We start from the raw sequence: 25,246 nt of genomic DNA, 5'->3' as shown, positions 1-25,246 counted from the left end.
TTTAAAAAACCCAAAACAAACCACAACAGAGAAACCTAAAAAACCTTCAACAGCTCAACCCTGCTCAAGTTATTTCTTTAGGGACAGCTACCACTCTCCAGCTGAAATGCTGGGCTTTTGGGGAAAAAGAAAATTACATGTTCACCTCCAAATTGAAAAGGATTAAGCTAAGAGAACCTTTCAAACTAAAAGTTACTGTCCGAAAGGTTTTATCTTTGCAAGAAATCTCTAGGTAAGACCAGCCTGACGGTTAAACAACTGGTTCTTCTGGTGGGGAGAAACCCTCCTCTTTAAGGGAAGCAGCCTGATAGTTAAAAGCACCTGTTTGCTCAAACTTCAGGCTCCCTGGCACAGCCTGCATTGCCTTTCCTTCCTGTTCACTGATTTACAGGCAGTGCCACGACGGCCCGGGTTCAGATGTTTGGTGCCATCCGGGGAATTTGGCATTGCCATTTCCATATGTTTTAATCGAAGTTTCAGTCCTTGCAACCACTCTTCAAATGCCAGCTTTCCTTTCTTTTACAGAAAGCTCAAGGTTCCCACAAGTCTTCTGACATCCTCTCTTGCGCTCAGAGAGATGACATTTTCAAACAGATGTTTCCAAAGTTACCAGCATTTGAAAGAATAATGACCTCAAATGCCCCCTGGATTCCAGCTGAGCCCAACTCCATTCTGTGTCAGACACTGAGATTCCCCCCTCTAAGGCAGGAGCTGTTTGTGCCCCCGTCCCTCCTGTCCTTCTCCCCAGCAGCCTGTGCCTGTTTTCCCCGGCAGAATCCCTGTCCCTGTGCACCCTGCCAGGAGCAGCTGCACACAGGCTCACATCTCCCCTTGCCCTCACCAGGGGGTTTCTCTCATCCCCGAACACGCCGATGAGAACGTTGGTGCGATGAGTGCCCAGGGCCTGCACTGCCACCACAACTGGGATCTCTGCTGTGCTCTGGGGCTGCACAATCCCACAGGGCTTGGGGCTGGAGTAGAGCACAGCAGAGTCCTCCTTGCGCTTCTGGAAGGGACACAATGAAACGCAGATTCAGAGGGACCTCTCAAGAAACTGTAGGCTCCTTAACATCCACCACAACAGAAACTTACACACACCTTTAAAGCTCCCCAGGACAAAGGTCAAAGGCACAAACAAGATGCAAGAATTGTAGGGTTAGCACTCCCAGGGGATCCTGCAAGGAGGCTGCCAGCACAGGCACTGGTGTCTGTGGGTGCAGCAGCTTTTCACAACCCTCTAAGATCTCCCACAGGAAAACACCCTGAGGACTAGAGCATCAACTGTTTTTTCAGGAGCTTAAACTGCCTCCTAAAGTTTACAGTTTGGTAGGATCCTGCTCTCAGCAGATCTTTAAGACTGAATAGAAAGCAGCAAGGTCTTATCCAAACCCTTTGTTCCCCTAATAATCTCCTCAGGAATATTTGACAGGAGAAGGTGGATGTGATGCCAAACCTGGGGAATAAGCCCGTAGCAGCCAGGAAGGTGGCTGGGATTCCTAATGAGGATCTTTCTCTCGTAGGGCACCTTCAGGTGGCACTCATCACACAGCAGCACTGGGGAGGACACTTGGAGCTCAGGAACGAGACATCTGGGCAAAGAGATGACCCCAGGACAATCAGAGATACTGAGAGAATGGAGAATGCCTACCCCCAAAGACTGTGAAATGGAGCAGAACCCATTGGTCACTGTCAAATGCACATTGAAGAGCCCTACAGGGATAAATTGCCTTCTACCTCTTCCCACTCCCACATGTCTTGTCAAGGAGGGGCAAACCCTGAGAGGCAGCACCCAGAGGCTGCCAAGTGCCCCAGGCAGAGCACTTTGCCCCACAGCTGCCTCAGCCCCTCCTTTACCCAAGAAGGCTTGCAAGGACTCCTGCAACAGTGCCAGTGACCCACGAGCTCTGGGGAAGCCTTCCCAACAAGGATCAGTGCTCCCTAAGGCTCAAGGAACACACAGCTCCAGGGTCTCAGTAAAACTGACTCCCTTCTCTGCCATTGTGCTGTTGCCCTGCCTGAGAACTCAGCTCTTTGCCCCAGCCCTGGAGGGCACGAGACAGCAGCTGCCCCACAGAGGGGCTGATCAGCCCCTGCCAGGCCCTGCAGCTCCCTGGCTCCTTCACTGCACAGCTCCAGGCACTGCCTGGCCCCAGCTCCACCTGCTGTACACAGTGGCAGCCCAGGCACTGCCTGGATGGCTCTGCCTGGCACAGGGAACAGCACCAGGGAGCTGCATCCCTCTGGGCATCACACTGACACCCACAGCAGCACAGCAGCATGGAATTCTGCTGCAGCAACAACGACTTTTGCTCTCAACTCTGACAACATTAAAGCTCAAAACGGGAAGCAGAGGGAAGGACAAAAACTGGAGCTGACCTGCCACATCAAGGGCTGCTTTCCCCTTGTCACACCTTGCCCTCCCCACTCTTGCTGGGAGCCACTTCTCCCCTGCCATGTGCCCTCATGGACAGAGGCAGAGCCTGACTCTCAGCAGCTGCTTGGTGTGGCCCAAACCAGTGCACCGTGCTCACAGCCAGCACAACTCCACCTCTTGCAGCCTGAAGGAGAGGAGGCCCTCAGGAAATTTGTTCCACCTCAAGCACCAAAAACAAGGCCAATCAATGATATCATTCCTGGTGCCTTTAGAAGAGGGCCCAGGACCATGCTGGGCTGTGAGCAAACGTGCTTTTCACCACGGGCTTCTGCCCAAGCACTGCTGTTCTCGTGTCCAGCTGGCACAACATGAGGACATTCAGCAGCACTTCTCCTTGGCAGCTGCAGCCAGCACAGCCTGGGCAAGGCAGTGCCTGGGGGAGGCCAGGCAAGGGCTGGTACCTGGCTGTGATGATCAGGGATGCCACTCCCTTGCCAATACCCTCCAGGTCCACCAGCAATCTCCGGTAGAACTCCATCACCGTGTTGGAGCACAGGGTCACCTGGTGGAAGAGAAGAACAGTCAATGCTTCCTTACAAAAGCTCATTACCCACGGGTGATAACCTCCAGTTCCTGAGGGAGGATTTGCCCTTCATTCTTCTGCTGCTCCATGTGTAGAGCACAGTCTCAGAGTAACAAAAGCCTTCTGGCAATACCACATTTGTTAAACACACCTTGCTATAAGGGCACAGGTCAGTGTTGGGAAATTTAGGAGACTAGAGAATGTAAAAGTACAAGACTGTGGCTAATTCCAAGTCCTGCACCTGTGAGATAGCGTGTCCTTCGGCCTAGCTGTAGTAGGATAACAAATAGTGAGAGAGACATGAGAAAAGAGAGATGTAACCCCTAAGGAATGAGGAAGAGTTAATGGTATAGTTTAACCAATAGATTGCTTGGCTTACAGAATATTCATAAGCTTATTATTTGCTGTATAAGTGTTTGAAGCTTTCTTCAATAAACTGGACCTGTGATGAACCACCTGGTGTCCTGGTCCCCTTCCTATGTCAGGTCAGCTACGTTAAAACATTAGACTACAGCTCCATGCAACACTGCATTCAAATTAAGGGGCCAATTTCTCATCTGACTACAAAGACATCCATGCCGAGGAAATCTGACTCGACCACAACGAGTTCAGCTTTACAGCAGGAGGCTGAGGGCAAAGTGTGGCCCAGCAGGTGCTGGGCAGTTCATGGCTGCCCTTGGACCCTGACCCCAGGCTGGCTCTGAGAACTCCGGCCCCACGCCAGGAGTGGGGAACTGCCCCGGGCTGGGCATTGACCAGAGGCAGAACCCTCAGAACTGCCCCAGGGTGAGCACTGACCAGAGGCAGAACCCTCAGAACTGCCCCAGGGTAGGCATTTACCACAGGCAGAACCCTCAGAACTGCCCCAGGCTGGGCATTGACCACAGGCAGAACCCTCAGAACTGCCCCAGGGAGGGCATTGACCACAGGCAGAACCCTCAGAACTGCCCCAGGCTGGGCATTGACCACAGGCAGAACCCTCAGAGCCTCTTGCTCTACGCCGCAAGAGACAAGCCACCAACGGGACCAGGCAGAGGAGAAAGGAGGAGGATCTCTGTCTTGAAGTTCCACAAGGAAGGGTTTATTCCAAGCAAAAGGGTCAAAGCCAAAAGAGCCCTGGACACTCCCGTGCAAGGGCTTTTGTACAGATACAAATCAGAGGGTGAATACAAACAGCAAGCCAAAAGGGAATCCTCAGGGGAGCACTGAGGGGATTACATCAAGTGTCTGGGGCCACTTTGGGTAGGAGGGTGGGGAGGATGGCTCACATGGGCCAATGGGGCCTCCAGGAATAGGGGAATTCCAAAGGGGCATTGCAGACAGGGATTGGCTCCAGGTTAAATTGGCAAAGAAGGTTGGGGAACAAAAGGGGCTGGGTTTGACAGGCAGGGAAAGAGCTGGAACAAGGGGCAGGGAATGGCATGAGGGACAGCTTTGAGGGAGGCTAAAACCCAGGGGTAAACCAACTCAGGGAGAACACGGGGTACCACAGAACAAACCACTTAACAAGGAATCAATACAATAAATTTGAACCGCTACACATGGCTGCAGAGTTTTTTGTCTCCACTGGAGCTTCCTGCAGTGAACACAAATCATTCTGCTGCCCAGGAGGGGGGAAATGACACCACAAAGAAAAGCTCACTGCTTGATACAATGACATCTCTCTAACAGCCACCTTCTGCCCTCATCCTTGCTCTGCCCCATTGCAATCAAATCAATCGCTCTCAAAAACACAAGAATGGCTTCAGGCCTTGACCATAAGGTCTGTGAGCTCAGCATATGATTTTGGAAAGCAAACAGTGCTCTTTGAGGAACATCCCGAGTAAGCCTGCCAGCAGAGGCGTCCCAGCAGTGCAGATCTCTCAGTGCCAGCATGCTCCAAGCTGGCACCAGAGCTAAAGCCCTCCCACCCTGCAGTGCAGCTCCAGCCCTGGTGCTGCAGCGGCTGTGGCTGGGCTCTTGCCGTACCTCGATGTCCCGGTGTCCCTGGGGGAGGATGGTGCCTCCGCTGGGATTGATGGTGAACTCCCTGGGCTCCACATGGAAATGGATTCCCTTGCTCCAGGCCGGGTCGGTGTCCCTGCGGATCTGATCCACGCTGTCCACAGCCGGCTGCGTGCCATCGTCCGACATGCGGAGCTGGAACGTCAGGGGCACCGCGGAGCTGTTGGTGAGGCGGCAGCGCTGCGTGTAGGGAAAGCCTGGGCAAGGACACAAATATCCATTCAGGCACCCAGCAGGCCATGATCCTGGGGGCAAGATCCTGGCAGGATCAAAGTGGCATTGGAGTGGAGCTCTCTATGATCTGAACTACAGCTCACCCAGAAGCTGCGTGAGGAATTAATCGTCACTTAGCTCCCTTTGACACAGATTCCAGACTGCAGCCTTGAAAATGCCCACTCCTAGCCCTGCTGAACACTGCAAGCTTCTCTCTTTGTGATGGGGCCAAGCTCCCTCACCTGCCCCAAACCAGCACCAGTTCTCTCTCAGTGATGAGTGTGCACCCAGACCCAGCATTTACTCTGAGAATTCAAGCTGTCCAATTCCCTGCTCAGCCTGCCAACACTCCCACCTTTTTCAAGACATATAAAGAGTGAGTTGTCAGTGAGAAGAAGCTACAGCAAAAGAAAGTGAGGATGGAATCCGCAACTAGAACGTGAGGCAAAGAACCCTAATGCAGCTTCTCTCTGCAGGATCCTTAAGGCATCTCTTGCTTTGGGCCAAACAGACTGAGCACGTGACAGCTCAGAGCCCGCTCAGCTGGGGGCACAGCCGAGCCTTGCGTTGAGATTAGCAATCAGGAACCAGGTCCCACCTCAGCCCACAAACAGGGACATCACAGCCGTGCTGCTCACTGAGAGTGCTGCCTGCAAGGGTTTACCCCACTTTGGCTCTGAGATTTGCTTTCCATCCTGCAAAGCCAGAGATACAGCCACTCATGGTGGGGATGTCCTGCAGAGCGCGCAGAGCAGCCACAGCCTGCTCTGCACTGCACATCTGGCTGGGCTGGCCAGCTCTGTGGGCAGGAGACTTCTCCCCAGGCCTGCTCACCAAGAGTCAATGGGACACAGATGGGGAGGAAAAACAACTGCAGCTGCAGCCCAGAGCTTCTCTGTGCCCATCCAAGTGACCACTGCCAGCTCCAGCAGGGACTCCAGCAGGGAGGCAAGAGAGGCACAAAAAGGACAAACCCAGATGTCAAAACCTCCAAGGAGACTGAGGCCAGCACATGCAGACAACAGTCAAGAGTTACAAAGAAGCAAAAATACAACAGCTGCCTTCAGCCGAAGAGCCCTTAGGAATGAAAATTGATTCAGCAGGATCAATCTCCTGCTTCAGAACCATATTTCCATCTCTTTCCTTTTGTGTTTCATTCCTTCCAAAGGCAACTTGACAAGCGCCTCCGTGGTGATGCAGGCTGGGGAAGAAGCAGCTCGAGAAAGGCAATGAGTTTCCTTCAGAAGTTCATGAACTTCATTGTTCTGGCTTTAGGCTTGGCAGTGAACGTTGCCCTGGGTCTGGGAAGGGGGACAGGGGTTCTGGGGGGTTTTGGGGGGTTTTGGCCCTGGGCTGGGCTTTTCCCTGGGGGGTTCTTGGGAGTTGTGGCGTGATGCCGTGGGCGGCTGTGCAGTGGGAGCTGAGGCTGGGCAGGGAGCGGAGCTTCCCTTCCTCCCGCTCGGGGGTCGCAGCTCGGCCGCTGCTGCTGCGGGAGGTTTGTGCTTGGCCCGGGGCTGCCCTGGCTGCAGCTCAGCGCTGGCACCGACCCTGCCTGCCTGCCCCGCTGCTGCTGCTGCTGCTGCTGGGCACTGCCCGCATCCCCCTGCCCTCTGGGGCTTTGCAAAAGGAGCATTTCCTCCTTCCCTTCCCTTCCCGCACCGGCTGGGGGGGATCCCTGGCCTGCCAGAGCCCACAGCTCCTCCTGCTGTCACCAGAACTCCACCAAAGGGGAAAAACAGGACTGGGAAATGTCTGTTCTTGCCTTCTTGTCTGTGCTCTCCTGAGACAGTCTAGCAAAGAACTGTTATTCCTTTTCCCACACTTTTGCCTGGGAGCCCTGTCATTTCAAAGGGATAATCATTTGGAGGGAGGGGCTCATCTTTCCATTGCAGCAAGATTCCCACCTTCCTTGGCAGACATCTGTCTTTTAAAGCAGCACAGAGACACCAGAAAATTCTGCCTTTCTATTCCTTGCTTCCACTGGATCTCACAATGGCAAAATGCCCCCTGAGGCAGCAGCAGCAGCAGCAGCTCTGCAGTTCACAGCCTGAAGAGGCTGCTGGGGCAGAGCAGGAGTGAGGGATGCTTTTCTGTTGGAAGGCACACATCCCTGAGGCTGTGTCCCAGCCCAGGGAACACTCACCAAAGGAGATGTCCCCGAAGTCGAGCTCAGCGAGGTCGAAGTGTAAACTCGGTGCAGTGACGCTGCCCCTGCAGGCCGAGGACAGAGCAGGCAATGGCTCGGTTAAAGGCATTGCAAAGCTCCGGCTGTCGTGGCTCGGGGGCACAAAACCCGGGCTCAGGGCACCCGGGGTTTCCAACCAACACAGCCCCGTGTGCTCAGCACAGGGCCCTGGGCACAGGAGGCAGCTCCAGCCAAGGGGCAGCAGCCAACAGCCCCTGATGGGCTCTGGGCACAGGGCAGGCAGGAGAAGCCCCCGGGTTGCTGGGGGTCCCATGAAGGACCCTGAACACACACCCAGAGATGGCTCCGTGCCTCAGTTTCCCCATCTGCAATGGCATGGACATCAAGGTGTCCCCACTAACTTCTGTAAGCAGCCCTTCCAACCACAGCTTCCCTGCTTTGCTCCTTCTGAGCTGCAACTGCTGTTCCCATGGAGGAGCTTTCTCAAGAGAGTTTGACCCACACAATCATTACAGACACTTTCTGAGATATAAATCCAGGGCATTCCCAAACATCCTCTGAAAAGAGCAGCAACAGTTCTACCCAGGGCACAGATGATTCCTAGAGGAAAGGACCAGCTTGTCAGCAGTGCACCAGCTGGCACAGCCAAGAGCAAGAGCTTCAACAACCAAACTTGGCTGTCCTGAATCTAGCACAGAACCTCACCTTCCCTTGAACTCAGCAGGCACACTCCAAAAGCCACCAACATCCACTGAAATCAGCACTTGAAGCTGCACAACATTCACCAGTTGATTTCATGGTTGATGCCAATCAGTGCCCACTCTGCCTTTTGGTTCAAAATCAAGAACCAGTCAGCTGTGTCCTCTATTGTACTCACACGACTGCCCCTGGCTCTGCTCTGCACATCTCAACAAGAGACACCTGCCCCTGCTCAAGGAGAAAGCTGCTTATGCACAAACACCCCATGGCCATTTTGGGGGAGGGACAGAGGAGAATCAATTATTTGATGGTGAAAGGTTCCCTCTTGATTTCCAAATGAAAAAAGCAGCACTTTTCCTCCAAAAACAAAGGCAGCAGATTTGTTTCTGCACTATGGGCAGACCTGCTCACCACTTTTCTCTTGCTAAGGAATAACTTCCTTGTTCTTCTTTACCCATCTCCCTTATCTCATTGGTACCATCAGGTGCAGATTGCTTTCATTTCTTCACTGCCTTGAGCCAGTGCTGCCCAAGAGCAGCAGCCCAGCTCCAAAGCTGCAGAGCAGCCAGCATCAGCTCTCCTGCTTCCACTCCATTATCCTGCAGCACATGGCTCAGGCTGGCAGGGACAAGGCCTCACGCTGCTGTGGTGCTGAGCACTGAGCTCTGCCTCCCCTATGATCCGCCCTTCTCCCTGTGGCTGGGCCAGGATTGTCTCTTGCCATGGCACCAGCCCACAGTTCCTGACTCCCACATCAGCGCTTTGCTGGCTATGCAAAGGAGGCACCAGAGCCCTCTGGGCACAGGAGCTGGGGGCACAGCTTGTGCCCCACAGCATGGCCATGAGAGGTGAGCTGAGGCTGCTGCTGCCCATCTGGCATGGATTATTCACACAAGGTTTTACAAACACTGCTGCTGCTGCTGCAGAATCAGCCAGGCTGGCCCATCTGCAAAGCCCTGGGGGCCTTGCTGGGTGTTCAGGTGGGACATCCCAGAGCAGCTGCTGCCCAAAGCTGATCCATCCCACTGCCTGCCATGGCCCAAGGCACAGGGAGATCCCTGCAGGGACGAGTCATTCCAGCTCCCAGCCACCACACAGGGCAGGAGGCAGCCTGACACCAAAGCAATGCCAGCGGCAGAGCAGAGATTTAGACCTCAGGAAACACCTTTCTCCTCTGCTCCACCCCAAAAGGAGGCAGGTGGGGGATGTCCCAGAGACAGCTACAGATGTGCCCACCCAGCTCCCAGGGTCCTTACTTGATGGTCAGGATGGCAGGCGTAGGAGATCCAGCCACACTGAACTGGAACTCCTCCTCAAAGCTCCCCAGCACGGTGGCACTGAAGGAGATCTGCACAGCCTGGCTCCCACCTGCTGCAATGATGCCCTCCTCGGGGGCAAACTTGAAACACAAGCCCAGGTTGGTGGCTGAAGGGAGACAGGTGAAGGGAGCATCAATAGCTCCTTGGTTCATCAGTTTCACCTGCAGCAGCAAGAGAGCAAAATGGAAATACGTGTGGAATCTCCCCTTCTTGTGAGTTATTGTCTAATGATGCAATGAACACCCAGAAAAGGCAGAAGATGCTTTGTGCTGCTGAATGGCAGAAGTCCAAAGATTCAACAGGACAACTTCTGCCTTTGGGTTTTCATGCAGAGCAGTGGCAACTCCACAGAACTGCAGTCACCCTGGGCTTATCCCATGGACACAGAGCAGTGCCCCTCTGCCCAGCAGCACCAAGCGCATTGAGAGCTGGCGCCGAGAGCAACGTGGGCTGATTGCAGCTGCCTAGGGAATCACCCCAGAGCTGCTGCTGCCCCAGTGAGCACAGCTCCAACAGCACCATCTGCTCATTCACCTTTTCCCAGACCATGAAAACAATACATTGAGAATGAGGCATCAGCGTCAAAACGTACAGAGAGCACCATCGTTTGTAACAAATCTCAGCGTGTCTTTCCCATCCACAGCCAAGATTTTGAAAGTGTCTGCCATGATGCAGTGCCTCATGAAGTTTTTGCAAGCTTGACTCTACTGGGGGGGAGACAAATAGGTAGAAAAACCCTTTGCTTTATTCCCAGGAACACTTTTCTCTTTCTAGAGCCAGAGATGCACCAAGGTTGAAGTGCTGTGAGGGACTGGTCAGCAAGGGAGAGAACTCCCAAGGATTTCCTGTGATTGCAGCAATAAGCAGAAGACACTTGGCTGGCAGCTGTTGGCAGTGGGCTGAAGCTCAAAGGCAGCCACTTTGGTGCAGCTGCTTCTGCAGAGCCCAGTCCAAAGGTGCCTTGTGTCTGGCACTGCCACAAAAGCCTCTGAACATGCAGCTTTTTGACCCAGGCTTGGTTTCATGGGCCAAGGAGTTGTTTTGTAGGAAGCCTCCCAGCTGATCCCTAAGGAAGGCTGCCCAAAGGCAGGGACTGGGGCTTCAGGAACAACTGACACACCTTTGTGTCCCCCCAGATTTGAGCAGTCCATCAAATATTCCCTGCTCACAGCTGCCCAGGTTGGCAGCAATTCCACAGCTGCACCAGGCTTGCTGCTGCCTCAGGAGCCATCAGGATCCATCCCAAGCCCTGCTGCTCACCTCATAGACGTGGGGGGTGTTGACGAAAACGTTCCCAAGGTTCAGAGTAGGAGAGCTGAGTTCAACCAAGGGTCCTTGGCCTTCCCCTCTGAGCTGCAGGGGCAGCCTGCTCTCACAGCCTGGGGAGAGATGTCCATTGCAGTACAATCATTCCCTCTGCTACACTGGATTTTCCAGGCTGCCTCAGTGCTAGTCCCCAACTCTGAGCTGGATGCAACCAGCTCCTGATGCTGCAGGAGAAGATATGGACCCTTCTCTTCCCTCAGGACATATCCCCTGAGGCTGACTTGCAATTTCTAACCCATTCCCTGGGCTGCTTTCCAATTTGAGCCACCAGTTTGCTGAGTTTAAAACATCTCTGGTTCCTGTAGTGACAGGCCATGGAGGTATGGGTAGAAATGGAGAGAAAGGAGATTTAGGTGAGATATTCGGGAAGAAATTTTCCCTGTGAGGGTGGTGAGGCACTGGAGCAGGTTCCCCAGGGATGTTGTGGAGGTTCCAGCCCTGCAAGTGTTCCAAGCCAGGCTGGATGGGGCTTGGAGCTCCCTGCTCTATGGGGAGGTGTTCCTGCCCATGGTAGGGGCCTTGGGACTAGATGATCTCTAAGGTCCATTCCATCCTTACCATACTGTGATTCTGTGGTTTCCTTCCCCTGCACCTAGAGGAGCTTTGAAATCCATTCAGTGCAGGCACAAAGCTCCAACAGGGTTTGGCAATTGCCAAACTCCCTGGCCCAGGAGCACAGGACTTTGTTGCCCAGGTGCTCCCCTTGTGACACTCAGCACTGTGTTCTATTGCCACAGACTGAGAGCTGCAAGGTGACAACTGCCACACAGGGAGAGAAGCAGCTGCTGGCCAAGGCTGCTCCCTCTACCAACAGCCCGGGCTCAGTGGGCTCAGCCCCCTCTGCTCTGCTGCTGTCTGGGCACTGGGAGGTGGTCCAGGCTCAGGGAGCCCGTTTCTAACTCAGCTCCTGCTCCCTGATGATGGATCCATGGCAAATGGAGCCATCCTGGAGGCCAGGGGCCTGCAGGGGCTGAGTGCTTGTTCACTGAAGCTGTTCTGCTCTGGAGCTCTCTGGCCTTTGAGGAAATGCTGGCAAAGCCACGGCATGAAAACCTCTCCCTGCACTGCCTGGGCTGTTCTGGGATCACTCAGGCACACACAGCATTCTGAGCCCTGGCCTGGCACGGGAGACTCCCTGGGAGCTGCAGGGCCAGGGGGGATGTGCCAGCACTGCCCTGCTGACCAGGGACCCTTCCCAGCACTTCCATGGGAGCCCAGTGGGCTCAGGCTGGCACCAGGGCTTCACTGAGGGGGAGAGAGGCAGGGCAAAGGAGCTGCACCTGAGATGCTGCAGTAAGCCACACTTCCATACTCCAGTGCTTCCAGGGGTTTAAAGGTCACCTTGATTTCAGCTGAACAATTCGGCCTGATTTCTCCCTCCTACACCAGAAAGAGACAGCAAAAGATTGGTCTGCAAACTTCACATTCTTGTTTTCACCACCCTCCTGTAAGCCTTTGTTTAGAGCATCAGTGATGAGTGAACAACACAAGGAGCCAAGGAAACACTCCAAACCCAGCCCAACACAGCTCTCAATGCTCAGCTGATCAGCTCCCACTCTCCACAATATTCCTGCTGCTCTGACACAAGCTCTTGGGCACATCATGCTGCTGTCAGCTACAGTGGGATGCAACTGCCACTGTGCCCTGCTGGCTCTTGGCCTTAGATGGGCCATAGCTGTAACCAAGAAGAGAACATGATCCCCTTCCTTGGAAATAAAAATATTAGTTTAACCTCTACTGAAAGAAAGCAGAGGCTGGGATTATTCTAGGGTTTACTCCAAGATGAGAAGGGTGTTCCACTGTGCACACACCAGGCATTCATCATCTCTCACAATGCCAGTACTCAGAATCAAGGCTCTGGTTGATGGGAGCATGTGGCAGTTTGCTTGCACCACCAGAAAAGGAAAAGGTTTTCTGTCCCTGTGTGCAGGACAACTCCAAAGGCCCATTTTAACCTTCCACCCTGGTGTCCAGACTCACAGATGACGCTGGAAGGGACACTCAGAAATAGTGCAAGGCATGGTTACAGGAGGGGATTGGCATTTCTGTCATTAACCTTGGGCTGAATTTGGCCTCCTTTTGCTAGGGAACAATTGCAAGCTTCAGGTCAGTGTGTGAGCTGGCAGTGCTCCAACAGCCTCTGCTGAGCCCCACGTGTCAGGGGAGCCCCTGCCTACAAGAACTGCTCCCTGGGACACTGCAAGGACACGCAGGCAGTGCCCTGAGCTCGAGCCTGGCAGCAGAGCTGGGCTTTGTCAGGCTCCCAGCCCTGCCTGGAGCCTGCAGGGCACAAATGCTTTCAGCAGCGAGCCCTGCAGCCTCACCAGAAACTCCATGTCCTCCCTGCCAGCACATGGAGCCAGCTGAGGATCTGCCCAGTGACCGCAGCCGGGGAAGGGGTGGGTGTAGGGAGGAGGGTGGGTGGGAGGAGGAGGAGGAGGAGGAAGAGAATGTTCTCAGCTACCACTTACCATTGGCTCATTAAAAAAAATGTCATCAGAGAACAGCATGGGGTCTTCTTGCACCTTTACCATCTTCTCCTGGACCATGCTGCTCAGGAGGGCACTGTGATCTCCACAAAAGCTCTTCACCTTCTCTGTTTCTTTCTCCTCTGGGAAGTTTTCCTGGGACACCTCTTTGGGCGGCCGCAGCAAGCACTGCCTGCAGCCCCAGGGAGAGACAAGGCCAGCAGATGGTTTCATGAGCCACAGATTTGCAGAGAGAAGTGTGAGCGCCAGAGAGCAAAGCACTTGAGGAGGAGCAGCAGCAGCTCCCCAGCAAAGGCTGAGCCCAAGCCACGAGGGTCCCACAGGGATCAGAGGACAACTTGCTGTTCCCTGGCCCAGCAGGGAGTTTCACTCCACCCTTGCAAGCTCAGCAGAGGTTTGCAAAGCCAGCATCCCTCCAGAGAGCCTCCTGCCTCAAAGCCTCTGCCACAGCTGAGGGAGAATCAACCAGCCATTTCAAGTGGCTTTTCTTCCCACTGAGCTGCTCGGGGGGGCACAGAAAGATCACAGAGCACCCACTGCAGCATTTCCCTGGCAAGGGGAGACAAAGCTGGCTTGCAGCTACGTGTTACCAGCATCACTCTTTGTTTCTTCCAGTTTGGACCTGCCCCGTTCCCTACTCTGCCTTTCACAAGAGCATCCCAGAGCACTTCCACAGGAAATTGATGAATTCAGGCACTGAATCCCTTCAGGGACATTCAAGTTTTTATATGCAATATGCATGAAAACAGAGGCTCTGAGAGGGGAAGGAACTTTGTTGTGCAGGAGGGAGACAGCAAACTCCTGGAGAGACCTTTCCATGAGCCAGAGCTTTTTGGATCCCATCCCAGTGCATGGCACTAGAATGTCCTGAGAGGGAAAGGATCCTGCACTATCTTCTCTCACAAAAAATCCTCTCTGCTCTGAGAGCACAAAACCTCTCTGACAGCAGCACAGGGACACACTACCAGCCCGCATGGGCAAGGAGATTTTGAAGGAACTAAAGGGAAAAAAGAGGGTGTATCACCTTTGGAAAGAGGGACTGGCAACTCAGGAAATGCTTAAGGATGTTGCCAGGTCATGTAGAAAGAAGAGAAGAGAGACAAGAGCCCAATTAGAACCTGAGGAAATCCAGTCATCCCAATCAACCTTTCCTTCCCAAAATGCCATCCCTGGTTGGAGTATAAATGACCTGGAATGCTGAGTGCTGAGCTCCTGAAGCCCAGGGACACACACCCCAGTGCCGGGCATGGTTCACTTGGCCTAAACCATTCAAAAGCACCAACATCCCCTGAGGCCACACGTTAGTTTCAGTCTTGGGCCTGTATCTCACTGAAATGCATCTTTCAAACCAACCTCCTCTTCGCTTCATTCTCTTCTTCCTCAGTAGCAAAAGCCTTCCACTGGAAGTGGGCTGTGATGTTACTCCTGTTTTCAATGAACAGGGTTCTGTGGCTTGACATGCTGGTGAAAGTCTTGTCAAGCTCCACGGAATTTGTGCTCAGCCCAACGTTGACATCTACAGCTTCTCCCTGGAGCTTTGTGTGGATTCTTTCTTCACCTGGAACAAAGCAAAGGGGAGTCTTTGCTCAGCTCACTGGCTGATGGAAGCACAAGGGACAGAGCAAAGCACAGGGCACAGAAGAAAGTGTCCCAGTTTTGCGCTGAAGGAGCACTTCTGTGGACCACCCCATTGATCACATCCTTCAGCTCTGTGTGTACAGCGTGAGGATGTCCTGGGCACCTCCTAAAACACCTTATTTCTGAGGGTGTTTGTAGAGATTTGGCCCCAAGGGGACAGGATGGACAGGGAGATTGGTCCATGTGCTCCGGTGACCCACTCAGATCACCAGGATTTCTGCATCCAAGTCCTTCAGGTGACAGGGCTGAGGAGCCCTGCTCAGTCCTGCCTTGCCCAGGCTCTCCCTGGGCATCCCAGGAGACTCCTGATCCCTTGGATCCCTTCTTGCTGACCAGCAAATATGCCTGGGGGCAGCTGGGCAGCAAAAGGAGGCCCAGAGGAACAAGTGAAGTGACAGCCCACAGCAGGAGGGGACACAGGTGAGGAAACACAACCAGCCTGGCTCTGCAATGTGACAAACCACTACAGAATGAGCACCGTGAAAATCATCTCCTTGTCCAAACCCACAGCCACATCAGTCTTTAAATATTTTATACTGTTCTGATCTGAAAAACCAAGCTGGAGCATTGCAAATCAAAGAAGAAAGGGACAAAGGAAAGATCAGTGAGTACAGAGCAGTTTCTACATTAAGACTGAATGGGATCCCTCAGTCTAGAAATCAAATGGGAGATAGATGTGAGAGGTTTGCAACAGCTTCAACAGCCTGGGAAATGGGGACAGGGAAAAAATTGTTTTGATTTGTCACAAAAAAGGAACTTAAAGGCCTGAAAATGTTGTTAGACAGAAACTACATCTATGTGTAAGGGCCACACAGAAAAAGGGCCTGTGACAAGCCAATGGAGAAGCAGCATATGGGACAGAGGTGTGCAAGAAATCCATTGCATTGGAGACAGTCTGATGGAGACCTCACCTACAGCACTGCCCAGGAATCAAATAAAACTTCACCCAGGCATAGCCACATGGTAGTGGAGAATCAGAGTTCCTCCTTCCTCCACTCAGCAAGTCCCAGCAAAACAGCAGTCAAAAATCTTTGCCTTTCTCAAGCCCCTAAACACCAAGGAGTTCTCAGTTTGCTTTGGGGTAAGGCTGAACAGGGGAGGCACCTCTGGAGGCAATGCAGGGGATGGACAGCAGGGAGCCATGTGCAGAACTGTCCTGTGCCCTGCAGGGCCCAGCACTCACCTGAGCTGCAGCACACGGCCAGGGAGCCGCAATGGGCACCGCTGGCCAGCGGGTGAAATGCCACTGTCACCTGCACGGTGTCACCAGCGCCCAGAGCTCCTGAGGCCGGCACCACGGAGAAAGGACTGCAACACAGAGAGAGGGGTCAGGCCTGGGGACGCCTGGCCATGAGATTCCTGCTGCACTGCAGCTCCCTGCAGCTCCCTTGGCCAAGCAGGGAGCAAACCAAGCACAGGCAGCACAAGAGACAGAACAGACAGGATCACAAACAGCCACTGAGCCACTGCTGACAAGATCCAGCCCTCACAAGACCCTGGGGGTAACAGGGCCTCAGCTCCCCATTCTCTGCATCCAGCTCTCTGCAATGAGCCTCAAGGCTCCCACTGCCAGCAATCCCATCAGAGAATGGTTTGTGAAAAGCACAGAGAGGGTTCAGAGCTATTTGCATGCACAACTTGACACTGACTGCCTCAGGAATTTCTCTTTTCCTGCTGCCTACAAATCCCATCTCAAGAGATGCAAATGGTAGGGCACTCCCTGTCCTGGGAGATTACAGCCTAGGAATCAGACAGGGAGAAGGAACTTTTCCCTGAAGACCAAGGAATAGTTCCTGTTGAATTTGCAGTGTGCTTCTTTGGTTTATTTTACCTTGAAATCATCGTGATTTAGCCTAAAAAGGGCAATTTTTAAAGGCATTTCAATGAAAGCTGCTCTAAGAAGAGGAGTAATCAAAACTCTGAAAGAGTGCAAATGCAGACTAGAGCAATACAGTGACATGGAAACCCAAAAGGACGATGCCATTTACAGTCTGAAGGGTCCAATCCCAGCTAAATGAAGCACCATGAGCAGGAGCACATCAAGGAAGCAGAACCGGAGGTTTCTGTGTGTTTGCCAGCAATGCAGTCTGGGACTCTGGGCTGTCATGCAGGCTGGTAACTGTTTGCTTGGCCCAGCAGAGAAACTCTGTGCAATGTGTTGGAAATAATGATGCAGATGCGTTGGTGCACTTTGGATTTAACAGGAGCAATCAGGATTTAGTCACCAGGTAAACAGCTCTTGCCTGACAAACACAAGACTCTGTGCTTTGATGCTCAGGGACAGCTCAGGGGAAATGTGCTTCTGCCCAGCAGCTGCTGGGCTTTGTGCCCTTCTACAGCCCCAGTGAGGAAACCAAAGTTCCTGGCCTTGGTGCTTTGTTGCTGGTCAATCTGTCACTTCAAATGTGTTCTGGGGACTTTGCTGATGAATGCATCACACACAAAAACAAAGAGAACATTTGGCAAGCTGAACTTTGTTCATGTCAGTAGTAACAGCTGATGAACTCGCTTCAGGTTCTGCTCATTCAGGACCTCTTGCTGTAATTATGGGCTGACCTGTTCCCATTGCCACTGGTGAGAACATCACTGCTGGATGATGGAGAAGCCTTGGGCCAGCAATGTTCATGTGCTGGACGTGAGACTTTGGAGGGAGGGGAGGAAAGACAAGGCCCCAGCAGCCCCAGAGCCAGATCAGTGCTCGTGCTCCTGCATCTGCCCCGGGGCTGATGCCAGCACTGCTGCAGCTCTGCTGGGGCTGGGGGGATCAGGGCCTGCTGGGGGCAAGGCACAGCATTCTGTTCTTAGTCTTTGGCCAGAAATTTCACCGCAATAGAGAAGCTGCCAGTTAGGGGAATCCCTGGCCAGGCTTCAGCACTGCCTTCCATTCCATTCCATTCCCACTCCTGCCCCATCTTACATGCTCCTGCCTTCAGGTGGCAGGATGGGAATAACATTCCAGGGATGACTTCAGGGCTTGCCTGAGAAAGAAGGTGTCTTCTTCTTTTCAAATTATCAGGAGAAGAGGATCCAGCCAAGTTCAGGACTCAGCTGTCAGGACTGAAAAACTGAGTGCAAATCAGCCCCCGCATCGCCTCCATCCCTGGGCTCTACCCACCAGACTCCTCTGTCCCTGCTCTAGCAGTCATCTCTCACACACACCTGGCTCCCCAAGACCCAAAGACACAAGCTCCACAGCTAAACTTAACTCCTCTGAATTTCGGCCAACACCACTAAACTGTTCCCTGAGCCCACAGCTAGAAGAGCTGTGAAGGAGACATCCCTGACACTGTAAGAACCAAATTAAAATCGCTGTCAAGAGGTGGGCCTGGAAAGCTAAATTTTGGGCTTTTCTCTGTTAATTGTCAGCTGCTCCTTAAGACACTTCTCATCCTGTTAGATCCATCCTCTCAATGAATCACTACTGCACCTGACAGGCAGAAAAGATAAGGTATGGAGGGGGTTTTAAAAGGTTGTTTTCTTCTGCTTTTATAACTAGGTCCATTGACATGTTTGTTTTCTTGTAAGGCATCTAAAGACAGGTCCATGTCTCCCAATGGCACCTTGCAACCCCCAGACACTGCTCTTGCTTTGAGCAGTGTCTTTGCTCAGATGATTTCCAGAGGTCCCCTCCAGGATCACTGCAAAGCCACGTGCCTGTGGCCTCCCAGAGAATGGCTCTCTTTGGCTGACAGTGCTGAGGAAGCATTTCTGAAGCTGCTTGTGCTCAGCAGGGTGCAAGCCAGCTCCCAACATGTTCCAGCAGCCTCCAGGAAATCTGGGACACAGAAAGCTCCAAGGCCACTGGAAGCAAGAGCAGATGCCTTCCATCCTGCTCACTTCCAGCCAGGCTGCAGGGCAGCAGATCCGGTGCTTGGTTCCTTCTGTAGCTCTTTCCCAACTCCGCTCTCACCCAAAGGTTTTTGCACAGGGACAGATGAGCTGCCTCACCTCTGCGTGCTCAGCTGGTACCGAGCTGCCCGGGCACCGACATTGCGCACCAGCAGAGTCTGCTGGGTGCTGACCTTGACTGGACACTTGGAGAAGTCCAGCTGGGCAGGGAAGTCCAGCACAGCTCGGGCACCAATGGCCCGAATTGGCACAACGATCCTTTCCCTTGCAGTGAGGCACACCAGCTCGTGGCAATAATCCTGCAGGAAAAGAAACTGGCTCAGCACAGGACATTTAGTGCCATCCCCATGGCAGAAGAAAAACCATTTCCTATACCCCTTCAAGGGCATCCATTTACCTATTGCACCCTCACATGAACACTAAGTTCTACTGCTATGTCACGTTTTAAAGGCACCTGCGCACTTTGCAAAATCCGTCTCAGTGGCATTCAGCTCTTGTGTCACTTGGGTCATACAGATAACAGCCCTAGGCCACCATCATTTTTACTCTAAACTTTAATGATGTTAAAGAATTCCTAAGCCCCTTTCTAAGCAACATGGAGCTGGGGAACACAGGACATTGCTCTTTACAGTTCTATATTCCCACTGTCTGAGAATAGGACAAAGTGTTCAACTGACTCTGAGCAGCAAAAGGAAGAGGAGAAAACAGCTGCACCCAAAGACATCCTGCACCTCTGGCCTGCACCCAGCACTGAGATCAGACTTGCCAGGGCCTCAGCACTGCTGTTCAAAGCTCCCCGCAAAAGCACCTTTGGCACGGAATGGGTGCCAGCTGACAGAGCAAGCACAGGGACAGGCATGAAGACAGAGCCCCAGCAGTGTCACTGCCACGGGCTCTGGGCTCACAGCTCTGCCTGCAGCTTGTACCTGCCCTACACCAGCTCCTTCAGGCAGGTGTCCAAGTGCCCTGCAGCTCAGCAACCTCCTGCTGACCAAGGGCACCCAGGGCCCAGTGTGCCTGTGCCAGGCTGGGCTCACGGGCACAGCACATCCTCTGCCCTGGCCCTGCAGCTGTGCCATGCTCACTTGTGCTCTGGGACAGCACAGCTGACAGGCTGCACAACAGAGGGGGTGAAAAAGCACCGGCTGTGCTCCAGCCCAGGGGCAGGCAGGGAAGCTGTTGGCAGTCCAGGAAGGAGGAAAGCTCTCTGACCTCTTTGTTCCTCTGGTGTTTTCCATCAGAATGAAACCCCTTCCACTGGACCTAGAGATGGCCCAACATCTATCAAGAGCCCTCTGTCATTTTCATCCTGTTTCCCGTGCATCTTCCCTTGGCAATGCTCAGCAGTGTGCAGGGAGGGCAAGCAGAGCCTGTCAGGCCTGGCTGCAGTGCCTGCCAGCAGTGCCAAGGTGTGACTGGCTGCAGGCTGCCTGCCCACGCCTGGAGCCCAGCTCACAGCATGCAATGGGCTGGAGCCAGAGTGCAGGGAAAACAATGGCTGTGGAGATCATTGTGTGCTTTGGCTCCTCCAGCCTCACCTTGTTCTTGCTGGGGGTGAAGCGGATGCGCACAGGGGCAGAGGCGCCCGGCGGCACGGCACGGTACGCATCGCTGGAGCTCACCAGCTGGAAGTAAGGTGAGCTCTCCATGGAGACCTTCACCACGTGAAGAAACTGCAGCAAAGACATGAAATTATGATTTTGCCACTTGTGGAAACAGGACGAGGGGAGACCTGTCCATGCCCTGCTAACATCCCTCCCCTGCCCCTTTTCCAAAGCACTTCCAGCTGAGCAGGCACAGGCACATCATTCACAAGGCTGAACTTGAATCCCTTCTCTCTGGCTCCAGCATTTTGGCCAGGGCCAGTAGGGCAGCGCCTGCTGGGAAGGAAGGGCCGAGCAGGTCAGCACCAGCAGGATGGAGACACAGCACCTGAACCAAGTCACCTGCATGTTCAACAAGGCCAAAAAACCTGCTGGCTTCTGCCTGCACACAGCCATGAAGTGGTCATGTTCCAGAGGGGGAATGTGCTACCTAAAAGCAAACCAGCCCATTTCTGTGGGGGAAGGAAGAAATTCCCTTCCAGCAGATCAGGTTTGGGTAGGGAACTTCTGGGGATACAGTCAGGCAGGCAGAGCAGCAAGACAGGAGACCAAACACTGTGGTCTTACTGGGAATAAAAGCAAACCTGAAAAGCAAAAGAAGGAATGAACACAGCAAGACAATCCCTAAAACAAGGAGATGGCAAAGAGAATTTAAATGGGCAGCAAAGCAGCAAGCAAGAATCATAAAACCATGAGAGCAACCAGCTTGCCAAAAGTGACAGAAACACAGACAGGCGGTGTCTATTGACCATGGGGCTTCAGAGGCATTTTCTGCCTGGAGAAACAGGGCCAGCACTGTCTGACAGTGTGGTTCCAGTATGAAAAGCCAATCTTGGCTCTCCAGGGCTTCCTGCTGCCTGTGCAGGCAAGCTGGGCTGCTGGGCATTCCTGCCTGCAGCCAGCAGGCCAGGTTCGGCCCTCTGGGGTACACATGCACAGCACACATGCATTTTCTAGCACAATGATATCATCAACCCCTGAGCACCAAAATGCTCTCCAAAAGTCTAAACCAGATGATTTGGACTCCCTCCTGTCTCCTCCCACCAGCCCACTCTTGGCACAAGCCTCACTTGAGAAAATGTTTCCCTGACTGAAATTCAAATGGTCTCAAGTTTTCCTCAATACAGTGGAACACAATTGACATTTTTCAACTTTTTCCCTCTCAGCTCTCTTGGGAAACTGCAAAACAATGCCAATTTCTTCAGGTGAAGGTGGAAACCTCCAGGAGCACATGGCTTTGGATGTGCTGTGCTTCTGCAAAGGGAAAGCAGAGCACCGTGTTGCTTCTGGAAAAGTTGAGCAGAGCTGGATGAAGCTGAGCAGGAGCCTCAAGTGGAACCTGAAGGCCTCTCACTGCTTCTGCTCCATCACTCTGATTGCAGGGCTCTTGCAGAACACGGTTCCTGCAGGGCCAATGCCATTAATGAGAAGTGATTCCAGCATAAAGTGCAGAAGGCTCAGCCCCGGAGCTTTGCCTGTGAGCTGCACAAAGGGAGCCAAACTGGCTGAGAGAGGCAGAGATTCCTACCAGGAGCCAAGATTAACCAAGGACACACAGGATGTGCTATAGACCCAAGGCAAAGCATGAGAGCAGGTAAGAACTGTACAGCCCTCAACATTCCTGTCAATCCAGAGCTTTCAAGAGAAGGAAACTCCTTTGGGATAGACACCATCAACGCCTGGCCAAAATCTGGGGACAATTCCCAGCACAGGAAGATTTCCACCATCTTGCAGAAGAAGGTGCTGAGACATTTTCTTCTGCATGTGCTGCAGCAGATAACTTGCTTTGCTGTACACTGAGGGAATGACAGCACTCTCCTCTTCCAGCACAGCGTTAAAGCTCTGCGTGCCAGCACTTACCTTGTCCTTATTCATGAGAGACAGCACCATTTCCGACACCTGCCGAGCGACGAAGTTCTGAAATACCAGCTCTGGTGGGGAAACCCCAAACCAGCTCTGTTTCGGGGCAGCTGATGGCAGCTGGAGAGGAGAGAGAGCAGGGAGAGCTTCAGCTGCTGTGAGGAAGGTTCATGCAGGAGAATCTTCCACTGATCCCCAGTGAAGTACAGACTCCGAGGGAGCACGTCTGCCCAGCCCACACTGGGCAAACAGTGGCTCACCCACCTCTGCTCTGAGCTCATCCACAGCTGCTGGGCCACACAGAGCAGGCTCAAGCCAAGCTGCTCTTTTGGCATGGATTTCTCCAGGTTTCTTTCTCCAGAATGCCAGGCAGCACGTTCCTAAAACACAGCCCTGTGCCCATGCGGTCACAGAGCTCTGGGGCACTGACTGAGCACTCATGGAGTAAGTAAAACCCATGAATTTACAGGAGACTCCATGGGAAAGGATTTGGGATGTCTTTTACTCTGAGACAGGGAAACCGAGGCCCACACAACTGCAAATATCTTTTTTGCTCTAGAACTTAGACTTCAGTAAGAAGAGCACAGGACCAGAGCAGGTGTGAGAGATGAGGTGACATTTGGCTGAAGCCAAAAGGTTATTAAGCAAAAGAATGGAATTTGTTGGTTCTGTGTGTTATTTGTGGTTTGCATTTGTTCAGGTTGGTTTGTTGAGTGTCACAGTGAGAGGGGCAGGGTTGAAGACCTGACCAAAAGGAAGGAGGACGAGCAGGGAGCGGACAGAAAAGTTGGTGCTCAGTAGAGAATGGAAGCTCCTGAGTACCCATCCAATGGCAAAGGGCACAGGGACCGCCCCAGCCGGGTACAAAGGGGATACAAAGATTGCCATTTTCTCAGAGGGTGTGTGTGTGCCCTTGGCTCTCAGGGAGGGAGACATCCCCAGCTCAGCTGAATCCTTACTAAGAAACACTTTTCTTTTGCTTTGATGATTTTGTTCCTTTTCATTGTATTTAAAAGTTAGTGTGTTCCAAAGAGAGGAAAAGGCAAAAATAAAAAGACAAATGAGCTGAAAATAAAAAGACAAGTAAGGTGGATGCTGAATGAGGATAAGTTTCAGTTATTTTCTCAGCAACTTGGGTAAAAGTAGAGTTGGTATCTCCTTTTTCAATGGCCTTTAAATGGGTGCTTTCCTGTCATTACTGCAACCTTATTTCATGCCATTGTAGAGGCACGTCTGGAATGACACAACAACAGCAAATGCTTCTGGAGCAGAGACATTGCTTGGAGAAAACTCTGCCCTGCTTTGTCTGCCTTCTCCAGCCACACTGCTGTCACCGCAGAGACACAAGCAGGTCTCCTCTGTGACTTCACAGCAGACACATTCCGCTCAAGGGAGTGGCTGCAGCACACTGTCCCTTAGCTGTGCCCTTTCCTGAGGTGTTCCCAAGGCCCCTCTCCAGGACAATCCTTAACCTGGATTGTGTTCCGTGTCTCTTGCTGCCAATTTCCTGCTCAACAGCCCACCTCAGTCACCTACCCGTTTGGACTGTGCTTTATACCGAGCTAGTCCTGCCAGAAAAGCAGCTTTAAACACACCTCTGAGTAGGCACTGATCCAGACAAAGCACATCCATTCCCCTCTGCCTAGGGCCAGTCCCCTGTACATCTGGCAGCCTGCAAAATCTAACACCCCGTCAAGCTCCAACACATTGTTCCAGCCCAAAGCAGTAATGCAATTTGTTGTGTTCCATCTGAAGGAATTCCTGCAGATCCTTGGCCTTCAAAGGCCAACGCTGCCACTCTGCAGGGAATTCTGTGACCCCGAGCATTTGATGGTGACCACACCAAAGCAAGAGGTGGCTCCTTCAGCAGGAGAATGGCAAAGGGCAATTTTGGGCCTCTGTGTCCCCAGCCTTCCTCCCATTGTTTTAGCAATGGCAGCTGCACTCCAGCACACCCCAGCAGCTTCAGCAGAGGGTATTTGTGTTGGCTTAGTGCAGATCAGGACTCCCAGTCCACCACTCCCAGCACCTTGCAATGACAGCAGGACCTGGACACTGAGGCATTTTGCTGGAGGCAAGCCTGTCACAAGCACACACCCTCTTCAAACTTCATGTGAAACAGAAAGGAAAAGAGCAGGAAAAGGCTACCTTTGGGCGAGTCTCACTCCTGTCTAGAAATGGGCCAATTCTGGGCAGAATACTCCCCCCAGTGCTGGCCTCCTTCTTCCTGCTGAGAAACTTCTCCCTCTGGAACTTAGAGGGAAGCAGCTGAAAGGCAAAAGTAAACCAGCTAGAGCCTCAGAGTTGTGCCTGTTCAGAAAGGCTTTTCTCGAACAAGTGGCACTGGTGAATAACTTGTGATCACAGCCACTAGGACATTCCTGGAAGCCCTGGGAGTTTCCTGCTGAAATACTTAGCATCAGTGAATTAATAATACAGAGTGGAACACACATACTCCAGCCATATGGCTCTGTCCCATTGGCTTCTCCATGACTGGATGGGACATGGTTGGGGATTTCTGCTCTTTGGGCATTTGTTTCCTCTTACGTTTCATTGGATTGAGGCAGTGACCTTTCCAGGGAATGGGGAGGAGCTCTCAGAACTGCCTGAACTCCATCCCTGCACAACGCTCAGAACTCACAGCAAGGAGATATCGCTGCTGGATGAGTCCAAGAGATGCAAGAAAGGAACGCTGTACCAAGAGTGAGGTGCACAACAATGTCTCTAGGTTTTAGTTCTCCCTGTTGATTGTTTTCTCTGCCTGGGCTGACAGAGCCCGCCACAGAAGAAAACAGAGGCATCTCCTTGACAGAGCCTCAGCAGTGGGGCATCTTCAGCCAAGTGAGCTGCAGACAGCAAGGGACCTTTGCGGCCCTGGCTCCAGCACTGCCTGCAGGCCTGCATCTGTGCCCACACAGGAGCTGGGAGAGAGCAGCTGCTTTGGAAGCTCTTCCAGCTGGGACCAGCCGTGGCTCTCAGGGCTTTGGGCAGAGTTTGAGCTTCCCCCCACCAACACGCCCAGGTGCCCAAGGGCAGCATGGTCAGAGCAGCACCGGTGAGTGGTGCCCAGCCTGACAGAAGGAATTCCTGTGGCACAGGGAAAGGGACAGAACACATGCTCAGGCCTTCAGCTGTACATTGG

The 25,246-nt window shown here is 52.9% G+C and overlaps 1 protein-coding gene across 1 annotated transcript in view; it reads right to left on the bottom strand.

The window, feature by feature from the left end:
* LOC131562092 (hydrocephalus-inducing protein-like) overlaps window positions 1–22,134 on the bottom strand; it is a 30,638-nt gene extending 8,504 nt beyond the window's left edge. Inside the window, exons 1-13 of the mRNA XM_058811668.1 lie at window positions 22,105–22,134; window positions 20,179–20,313; window positions 18,740–18,939; window positions 15,975–16,099; window positions 14,507–14,711; window positions 13,136–13,325; window positions 10,599–10,691; window positions 9,276–9,499; window positions 7,318–7,385; window positions 4,926–5,158; window positions 2,836–2,936; window positions 1,454–1,589; window positions 842–904 (exon numbers count right to left, since the gene is read on the bottom strand). Of these exons, the coding sequence (XP_058667651.1) occupies window positions 842–904; window positions 1,454–1,589; window positions 2,836–2,936; window positions 4,926–5,158; window positions 7,318–7,385; window positions 9,276–9,499; window positions 10,599–10,691; window positions 13,136–13,325; window positions 14,507–14,711; window positions 15,975–16,099; window positions 18,740–18,939; window positions 20,179–20,313; window positions 22,105–22,134 (1,803 nt within the window). The remainder of the gene's footprint in view (window positions 1–841; window positions 905–1,453; window positions 1,590–2,835; window positions 2,937–4,925; window positions 5,159–7,317; window positions 7,386–9,275; window positions 9,500–10,598; window positions 10,692–13,135; window positions 13,326–14,506; window positions 14,712–15,974; window positions 16,100–18,739; window positions 18,940–20,178; window positions 20,314–22,104) is intronic.
* Between the last annotated feature and the right edge of the window lie 3,112 nt (window positions 22,135–25,246).

The sequence above is a fragment of the Ammospiza caudacuta genome, chromosome 10 (genome assembly GCF_027887145.1).
Source record: "Ammospiza caudacuta isolate bAmmCau1 chromosome 10, bAmmCau1.pri, whole genome shotgun sequence".
Classification (NCBI taxonomy): domain Eukaryota; kingdom Metazoa; phylum Chordata; class Aves; order Passeriformes; family Passerellidae; genus Ammospiza; species Ammospiza caudacuta.
Note: the sequence above shows the minus strand (reverse complement) of the source record. Positions and strands in the feature narration are given on the sequence as shown.